The 10,332-nt window shown below is 37.2% G+C and overlaps 2 protein-coding genes across 2 annotated transcripts; one reads left to right on the top strand and one right to left on the bottom strand.

Moving 5' to 3' along the window:
* Positions 1 to 1,563: 1,563 nt before the first annotated feature.
* On the bottom strand, positions 1,564 to 5,489 carry LOC122759500. Its single transcript, XM_044014415.1, has 5 exons — positions 5,184 to 5,489; positions 4,238 to 4,318; positions 3,695 to 3,910; positions 3,013 to 3,186; positions 1,564 to 2,340 (listed from the first exon to the last, which is right to left on the bottom strand). Exons 1-5 carry the CDS (start codon positions 5,236 to 5,238, stop codon positions 2,018 to 2,020), a joined length of 849 nt encoding a protein of 282 aa, XP_043870350.1. The 5' UTR covers positions 5,239 to 5,489; the 3' UTR covers positions 1,564 to 2,017.
* Positions 5,490 to 6,025: 536 nt separating this feature from the next.
* Positions 6,026 to 8,489, top strand: LOC122759618. The gene is made up of 3 exons (XM_044014568.1): positions 6,026 to 6,228; positions 6,687 to 6,894; positions 7,972 to 8,489. Exons 1-3 carry the CDS (start codon positions 6,101 to 6,103, stop codon positions 8,431 to 8,433), a joined length of 798 nt encoding a protein of 265 aa, XP_043870503.1. The 5' UTR covers positions 6,026 to 6,100; the 3' UTR covers positions 8,434 to 8,489.
* The last annotated feature ends 1,843 nt before the right edge of the window (positions 8,490 to 10,332 follow it).

Below are 10,332 nucleotides of genomic sequence, written 5' to 3'. Positions count from 1 at the left end.
TGGTATGTTTTCTGGTAAAGTTTCACTGTGTTTGAGAACGAGCCACGGATATTGAAGTGAAGCTTGACTCAAAAACGAAATTACACTGCAACTCAAATTGCAATATCTGACAGAGAAATCACAAGTAGATACTTTCCCTAAATCATTCAGCCATATTTTGGTAACCCTTCCTTTTACGGTCCGGTAATTACCAGGTAAGTACCTGGTAATAAGATGTATTTACTAAGTAATAACAGTGTAATTAAATGTAATTACATTGTAATTACCAAGTACTTACCAGGTAATTACCCAGTATTTACAAGATATTTTTCTGACTACGACCAGGCATTTACCCAATAATTACCTGGTAGATATATATGTATATTTAGATGTATATTGTAGATTTTAAACCCATAGTTAAAAATATTTACCTGATATTTATCTGGTAAATACCAACAAGTTACCTGGTATTTTCCCGACAACTACCACGTATTTACCCAAAAATTACCTGGTAGATATCCTGCAATTGCATATTGTAGACTATAAACCCGCTGAATCTGTCTATATGTGACTTTGTTAGGGTGATAATAACTTACCTGGTATTTACCTGGTAATTACCAGGTATTTACTCAAAAATGATCACATATTTACCTGTAGTTATCTGATAATTACCTGGTAAATACCAACTAGTTACCTAGTATTTACTAGATATATACTGCAAACTACCATGTATTTCTCCAGGAATTATGATATTATTATTGATTATGTATTACCAATGAACCTGTGTGGTGACAGTGAGGGTAGTAATGACTCTGGTATTTACCTGGTAATTACCCAGAATTAACCTGATAACTTGCAACTATTTACTAAGTAATTACTTTCTAATTACCCAGTAGTTACAATTTACCCAATAACCCCTATGTATTTATGCTGATATTAACTGGTATTTACCCAGTAATTACAAATGTGTAACATGTACATTCCAAAACATTATCAGGTAAAACCTTGTGAATTACCCTGTAAGGAAGGTGGAACTGTACTGTAAAAGGAAGCGTGGTTTGTTTCCATGGTATTACCATGTACTTTCCTGGTAACTGTAGATTATAATCCTCTACCGCCCATCAGGGTGTGCAGTTTTGAACATGGTACCTGGCAAAAACTCCCATATTTCCCTGATAATTATCAGGTAAATATTGGGGTGATATTGGAGTTTTACAGAGTAGTTATCCCGTAAGGAAGGTGGAACTGTACTGTAAAAGGAAGCGTGGTTTGTTTCCATGGTATTACCATGTACCCTCCTGGTAACTGTAGATTATAATCCTCTACCACCCATCAGGGTGTGTAGTTTTGAACATGGTAACTGGCAAAAACTCATATATTTCCCTGATAATTATCAGGTAAATATTGGGGTGATATTAGAGTTTTACAGAGTAGTTACCCTGTAAGAAAAGTGGAATTGTACTGTAAAAGGAAGCGTGGTTTGTTTCAATGATATTACCATGTACTTTCCTTTACATAAAGATACAATGCATTTTGTTACATTCCTTCACACAACCTGTGACAAATACGCAAAAACAGGTGAACTGTCAAAGAGACTAACTTTAATCCTCTCAATCTGCAAAACAGTGAACTTGAAGAGAGGAACTTCAATACTCTTAAAGTGTAAAACAGTGGCATAGCTTTCAAGTGTACTTATATTTCAAAACAAGTAGGGCATGTAATTTAACAACAAAAAAGTGTCCGGTCAGAAGAGGTAGAAATAATCGTAACAAAATAAAACTTTGCTGATCCAAAGTGCAAACTGACAACGCCTACTACAAAATAAAACGAGTAAGGCTGACAACACCCTAGTGGAAATGGCAGTGAGTGGCTAGTCAGCGGTTATTGAACGATATCAAACTCTAGGGGCAAAGAAAGAAATACAAGAAATTTGGCTGAATCCCCACCAGATAAAACAAAAAGACAGTGCAGTAATACATTCAAATAAATGCAATTTTTTTAATGACATTGAAAGTACTGCATTTTAGAGCTTGATCCCTCACTTTGGCATTTTGTATTTGATAGGGAGCAACTCTGTGGCCTTCCTCATTTTTTCAATTTTTTCCTGCAGGGGTTTATTGGCATCTACAAATGCCTTGCATAATTTTGCGTAGTTCGCTAAAGTCTGTTTTTCTTTAAAGAGGGGCATCTCCCCAAAGTCTGCGCCCTCTGTGGCTATCATGACATCTGCAATGACCGCAGTCCCTGCAATGGTATTCCTGTCCACTCCGAGTTCTTCACAGGTGTTGGTCATGCTGCGGTTTCGCCTGAAGACTTTTAGGACCACTTTGTAGCGGTGGACAACATCCTCTGGGCTCAGAACTACAAAACAGATCATCAAAAGAAAATACAGATTAACACTGTGTAATAATTCCAAATCTATTTATAATCCTGACATGACATGAAGATCAGGGGTTAAACCAGTCATCTTGTGTCTGCAGTGCACTCCTCTTCTTCACTCCATGTTTAAATTGATACAGTTGTGGATACTGTCTAAAGAGCTGTTTCGTAATAAGGCCAGCCTTGACTCTGGTAAATATAGCCTATAAGATTGTGTTTGGGTTGAGGGGAGAGAGTTACCTTAGCATTATGCCACATCAAAAAAAAAATCAATACATGAGCACGCTACACTGAAATTATGATGGAAATGTGACTGCAGTGTCACAATAAAAGATGCTTCCACAAACATGAACATCTTCCGTAGACCTTGCTAGGACCATGAGACAGGAGTCTATGCAAAAAGCCATTAGCTACCAGGTCATCTAGCTTCAATGTAATGTAATCAAAATAAATATAACAAATTAAACTTTTCACTTCAATGTATAAAATGGGGTGCATTTACCCAATTGTGGGGGCATTTAAAAAAAATAAAAATAAATGAATAAATGGTGCATAATATTGCTGACTTGTAATGTAAACAACAGTGCTGTTTGTGTGTGCGTTGTTCCAGAAGTAACAGAAATGTGAGCCATCTTTTTCCAGATGATGGGTTACCTCTCTTTCCAAATGATGAGGATTTTTTGGATTTGCTCTTCTTCCAGTCATCATCAGAGGAGTCTGAAGACCCATGTTTTTTGTGTTTCTTCTTACACTTCCTCTTCCGATCCTCATAGGGGTCATCTGAGTCAGAAGAGTCAGAGGAAACCCCATTCCTCATTTTGCGTTGCCCTTAAATTTAGAAAAATAAAATGTTAGAAGTTACCAAATCTATGAGTTTGAGTATGAGTTCTCTTTATTATCATTATTATTTTCATTTATAACATGAAAAGAACAGCAGCATCACAAAATCAGGGAAAACAGATAAGGGGGGCTGGGGTACAGTACTTAAAAATGTGACATCACGTCACCCCACCATAATCAAAATAAATATTTTTCTGATTTTGTTGTAGTGGTCGTAGGTAATTCTAAAAAAAAATTGTGGGCAACCTTGGTTCCACAATGGTTGCAGTTGCAGAAATACATCAGCCCTGCATCCAGAGAGACAGCAGACAGCGGGGGTTTGGGGATTTCAAGTCACTGACTAAACACTCTTTCAGTGATTGCTGTCAGAATATAGAGCCATTTAAAACTTATTTTAACACGAAACAATTGCTGGATATTCCTTTAACTAATCAAGACTCCTTTAGATTGTATTTACAGCCTACCATGTTGGTTTTTGGGGGAACAGTATAGATACCTTTTGATGTTGTGTGGCCGACCTCTGTGTGGACAGCCTTCTCTCGGTTGAAGTCACGCTGCTCTTTTAGCAATCGGTTCTCCTCTTTCAAGAGACGGATTTCTTCCTTCAGTAGCTGGTTCTCCCCTTTTAATTTTTGAAAGTCATCCTTTAACTTTGCCATGGTAGGTGCCTTTGTTGGTGCTTTTGTTGGAGCATTTTGTTGACTCTCTTCAACTACAAAAAGTGCAAAAAGACATATTAAATACTTATTATGTTAAAATTATCATATTATTTCACCGTGTTCACTCCCAAATTTGTGTTCAGTCATAAGCTATTCTATTTCATTTACACTTCTAAGCTTTGTAGGTCCCTGAATACCCAAGTATGTGAACTAAAATTAAGATAAAAATCATTTAGGGGGTTTAGCTCGTCTTTAAGAATAGAGTTCCTGACAGCCTGGCCCCATGCAAGACCACTGTATGTACAACAAAGATTGAATAAAAAGCCGTTAGTTTATGGTTAAGACTGGCTATGGTGAAAACTTAAAATGGTTTATCTTACCACCATTGTCAGACAACATTGCAGGGTTCTCCTCTGGTGTGGTGTGCTGCTTTCTTTTGGTTTTGTGTGTGGTCGGCATGACTATAAGGGGTAAAGAAAATAAATTAAGAAACATTTTTCAGAAAGTAAAAAAACATTTGTAAACATTGTCAAGAGAATTTCATCAAAAAAACGCCACTTATAAGTAGTAGTGAAAATAGACAATCTAGTTCACAATGCATGTGTGTATTTAATATATCTTCTGTATGAATAGAAAATTCTCAGCTATGATAAAAAAAATCTCTCTGAGAAGTCATAGGCTTAATGTATCTCTAGTATATAATAATATACATAAATAATAGGGTTCTATCACGGTAGTTCTCAAAGTGATGCAGCTGATGCTATTATATTGTTTACATTTCACAGAATTGAATCTCATTACAGGTGATTTTACCTCAGGTAACATCACCTGAACATTTGATTTCATGTCAATACTTCACTGATCATGTGGCTTGTAATGTAGCAGCTAATAAACTAGTGTGAATACAGACAGCTGATGAACGTAGGGAAGCTAAAGACAGACTGACAGCTCAGGACAATATAAATGGAGCATATACAAATGTATGGACTCACACGGTTCGACCATGTGTGTGACGCATCAGACAAATTCCGGTGTTAAACGTGAACACACGACACCTGACATGTACTGAGAATATTATGTGAAAGTGGAGTCTGTCTTTCTCACCTTCAACCAGAAAACCATCGGCTCTCTCTTCCACTTTCTGTCTGTCTTTGCTACACGCGGTGCAGAGCGCGCGTAATCTCTCTCTCTCTCTCTCTCTCTCTCTCTCTCTCACTCGCTGTCTTTCTCCCTCTTCCTCACAAAGTTAATCAAGACTCTAAGAAGTCCAATTTATCCAACAAGTTCAAGGGAATGGAGAAAAAGGGGGTCGCATGTCTTTCTTACCAAGGTGGAGGTATTGCAGAAGATCCGTGGGTGGTGGTCCGACTCCAACTTGCATCCTAGTTTTTCTCCCCCTGCCTCCTCGCGTTATTCCGAGTGCTACGTATCATGCGTCATTACGTATGCTCCGTTGAATGCCCGCGAAAAGCGCAATTTCCTCGGAGATGCTAGCCTGTGCAGTTTGAGACAGACTACTCTGGAAAGCGTAATATGACTTTGATAAGAAGATTACATGAGAGGACAGCGCAAGGACGTAAACAGTTGATAGGATGGCTCCAGGAGGAGAGGCTATTGGCAAAGAAAAAAAGATGCCCTGTTTGCAACAACAAAATGAAATTCAAAAGAACGCACACGACCAAGGACGGCTATCGATGGTAAGGGATGAGCATCATTGCCACACATTATTATTAGTATTATTAATATTATTGTTATTATTATTATTACTATTATTGTTATTATTATTATACATTGAAGTCAATGGCAAGTTACATGTATTTCCCCCCTAAAAATGACCATATTGACAATCTAATGTTAATCATAATGTATGTTACTTCTTCTAACTATCTTTACAGTGCATACTTGCTATGTTGAAGGAATGATTGGAATACTTTTTTAACAAGACTGCAAGAATAGTACAGCAAATATAGTTTAACAATTCATGTTAACCTCTTTGGCACTTGAGGCCCTGTATACTGGTCCCGTTAAGGTTAGGAAAATGTTTAGACCTTTTTGCAAAATCTTTGCAAAATACCCACTTTGAAAGCCTCTGCTCTAGATTGCTTTCTGACTTAACCCAAAAAGTTGCTAAATATCACAAGTCAAAAGAATAGCAAAAAAAAAGTACAACACAATTAAAAAAACAACACAATGCAAAAAATTTAGCACAAAAAGCCTGGGTCTTGTTTCAATTGTGGTCATTTATGTTATGTTACAGGAGCTGCAGAAAATCCTTTCACAGGGGCAGGAATATCACAAGGTCCATCAGAGATGGCTCAATATTCTCCCGGTCTCACATGTCATTATCATCATGGATGAAAATTATGCACAGGTTGGTTGCTCTGTCTCTCCCTCTCACTTCTATTTAAATGGCTTTGTAGGCATGATGTAACACTACATATTTTGACAAGTTAAACATTTATGTCTTATGCTCTCTCTCAAGATGCATACATGTGTTTTGTTACATAATAATAAAGCCCAGTGAGAGCTGATTAAATCAACATTGTTTTTTTTTTTTCATCTTAGTCAATTTCATTTTATCTTTAATCTATTCCAATCAGGCTGACCTGATACTGTACATGCAGATACCACATGTACACAGTGTGTTTTAATATAAATAGCCAAATGCATACACACATATTGCATAGTCAATCAAAAAATACAAGAAATCACACATGTTCATCCATCCCAACATCTGAGGCACCAATAAAACTGTAATTACCCCTCCCTGACTCCAAAACTCTCCCATCCTTGTTGCTAATATGTAGTTGTCCTCTTTATTTGGGTCAGTTTGTCACAGGGTTTGAGGAGAAGACATGTGGATATGCTAGAGGATGGAGTATGTGGGAGCAGCAAATCACTGACTAGGGTGACTACACTTCTACGTGAAATTTGCTGTGCAGCAGTCAGACGACTGGAGAGAAGAAGGGAAATGCGAATTGGAGGGAGAAGAGCTTTCGTAGCGATAGATGAGAGCAAGTTCAGACACAAAAGAAAGGTAAGCTTATATTTTGTTCATAAAATGTCAATTTCTGTTTTGTGTTGTACGGTGCAGTAGCTGTTTAAACAAGGACAATAGATTTTAAAGAAATGAAAGGGATAGTCCACTCAAAAACATCTACAATCTATAAAAGGTTCAACTTAGGGGTGGGACGAGATCTTGCAAAATTAATACGTCGTGAGGAAATATAAAATATATATACATTTAGGAGATAACTTTTGGACCCACTGTCTAAAACCTGGGTAGCATGTCAAAAAACATTAATTACTGCATAAAGTTGCTGAAACGAACAACAGTGTTTTTTGTGCAAGCCTGGTCTTTAGTGTTTTCTTCTGGAAAACAACTTGCAGGTGCTGAGTGTGTGTTAGAGATGGAAATTAATTATTTTAATGAAAATAAAAAATGTTGTCCCTGGATGATGATCTTTACTTTATGGGCATTCTGGGATTTCTTGGAAGGTTTTTTTGACCACTGACCACAAAATTTCTATACTGCCTTGATCCTCGCAATTTCATTGTACAACAAAAAACAAACAACAAAAAAAAAAACTTGTACATCGCACTTATGACTAGCACTTCATAGTTTGTTCTACTTGAAGCTCTTACTTACTTCTAGCTCTTATTTGTACCCAAATATTTAAATGCACTTTTGTAAGTCGCTTTGGATAAAAGCGTCTGCTAAATGACATGTAATGTAATGTAATGTACATTCCATTGTACATTCCATCTTACCTTTACCTTATCTATGTCTCAGAATATGCCATGCGGGGGTAGTGAATTTGGAGAAAAGGCCCTTGAAAGTCCTTGAAAGGTCCTTGAAATTGATGTAGGTGTGGGAACCCTGATCCAAATGCCTATGCCAAATGGCGTCTACATGGAAAAATCTTACTAGATATATGTTTTTATTAAAAAGTAAAAGTGTTGAGCTAGCCCTATGAATTGGTCATATGCCAGGCAGTATTAACATGATCATGGAGGTTGATCAACAAGCACCAAAGTGATTGCGACTTTAACATTCTCAAATGATGCATTTAAGTTGGACTGCCTTTAAGCATGACATTTTGTTTATTTTCAGTATGGACTTGGACGATTTGGAAAGACCTGGCGACGTCGCTCGTGGGTCTTTGGGATGATGGAAGTCAGGCGGTCCCGTAGACGCCCTGTTTTAAAACTGGTTGAAACTCGATCCAGGAGGACATTGCTCCCAATCATTAGAAAATATGTTAGACCTGGAAGTGAAATCATTAGTGATTGCTGGCGTTCCTACAACCGGTTGTCCCATGACGGCTACATACACTACCAGGTAAATCACCAGAGGTATTTTGTCCACCCTGGGACTGGTGCCCATACGCAGCACATTGAACGGGCGTGGCGGACTTATAAGGAGGACATCTACAGGTACAGGGGGAACCTGACAGAGAAGGCCTTGAAGATGAACTTAAGGTTCATTGAGTGGAACCACTGGCTCGGGAAAGAGCATAGGGAGGGCATTCTTGGACGCTTATTTAAAGACATAAGAGCATTTTACAAAGTGTAACCAGTGATGAAGTACTGTACTGCGTTGTGTTCACCTCTGTTGTCATCGTTTTCTGATTGAATAAAACACTAGTTAAGTTTACTTTATTGATCCTGCGGGGAAATTTGTATTCTTTATGGTGCAAAGGCTCAAAGGCTTTCTTTTATTGTACAGCTTCCACTTACTTTATAAATTGTAGACTTTCCTGGTAAGATTGCAGAACATTTTCAAAAAGCAGATTTATTCCAAAGGATATTGTAAGAACATGGTAATTGTACAGGAACAAACAAGGCTTACTTTTACAGTACAGTTACACCTTAATTACTGGGTAACTTGCAAGGTTTCACTTGATAATGTTTTGGAATCTATGTGGAACAAGTTCCTTATTACTGGGCAAAAATCTACTAAATACTGGGTAAATACCTGGTAATTACTGGGGAAGTATGAATTATTGCCAGGTAACACTGACACAGTAAAAACTACCTTATCTGTAACACCACTACTAATTGCCAGGAAAGTACATGGTAATATCATTGAAACAAACCATGCTTCCTTTTACAGTACAATTCCACCTTTCTTACAGGGTAACTACTCTGTAAAACTCTAATATCACCCCAATATTTACCTGATAATTATCAGGGAAATATTTGAGTTCTTGCCAGGTACCATGTTCAAAACTACACACCCTGATGGGTGGTAGAGGATTATAATCTACAGTTACCAGGAGGGTACATGGTAATACCATGGAAACAAACCACGCTTCCTTTTACAGTACAGTTCCACCTTCCTTACGGGATAACTACTCTGTAAAACTCCAATATCACCCCAATATTTACCTGATAATTATCAGGGAAATATGGGAGTTTTTGCCAGGTACCATGTTCAAAACTGCACACCCTGATGGGCGGTAGAGGATTATAATCTACAGTTACCAGGAAAGTACATGGTAATACCATGGAAACAAACCACGCTTCCTTTTACAGTACAGTTCCACCTTCCTTACAGGGTAATTCACAAGGTTTTACCTGATAATGTTTTGGAATGTACATGTTACACATTTGTAATTACTGGGTAAATACCAGTTAATATCAGCATAAATACATAGGGGTTATTGGGTAAATTGTAACTACTGGGTAATTAGAAAGTAATTACTTAGTAAATAGTTGCAAGTTATCAGGTTAATTCTGGGTAATTACCAGGTAAATACCAGAGTCATTACTACCCTCACTGTCACCACACAGGTTCATTGGTAATACATAATCAATAATAATATCATAATTCCTGGAGAAATACATGGTAGTTTGCAGTATATATCTAGTAAATACTAGGTAACTAGTTGGTATTTACCAGGTAATTATCAGATAACTACAGGTAAATATGTGATCATTTTTGAGTAAATACCTGGTAATTACCAGGTAAATACCAGGTAAGTTATTATCACCCTAACAAAGTCACATATAGACAGATTCAGCGGGTTTATAGTCTACAATATGCAATTGCAGGATATCTACCAGGTAATTTTTGGGTAAATACGTGGTAGTTGTCGGGAAAATACCAGGTAACTTGTTGGTATTTACCAGATAAATATCAGGTAAATATTTTTAACTATGGGTTTAAAATCTACAATATACATCTAAATATACATATATATCTACCAGGTAATTATTGGGTAAATGCCTGGTCGTAGTCAGAAAAATATCTTGTAAATACTGGGTAATTACCTGGTAAGTACTTGGTAATTACAATGTAATTACATTTAATTACACTGTTATTACTTAGTAAATACATCTTATTACCAGGTACTTACCTGGTAATTACCGGACCGTAAAAGGAAGGGTTACCAAACACATTTATCAAGGAACACTTCAAAAACCAGCCACTCATTTATTCTGCCGAGCCCGGGGACATATTTCAGTGAAA

The sequence above is a fragment of the Solea senegalensis genome, linkage group LG18 (genome assembly GCF_019176455.1).
Source record: "Solea senegalensis isolate Sse05_10M linkage group LG18, IFAPA_SoseM_1, whole genome shotgun sequence".
Classification (NCBI taxonomy): domain Eukaryota; kingdom Metazoa; phylum Chordata; class Actinopteri; order Pleuronectiformes; family Soleidae; genus Solea; species Solea senegalensis.
This window is presented reverse-complemented; position numbering and strand designations above follow the sequence as displayed.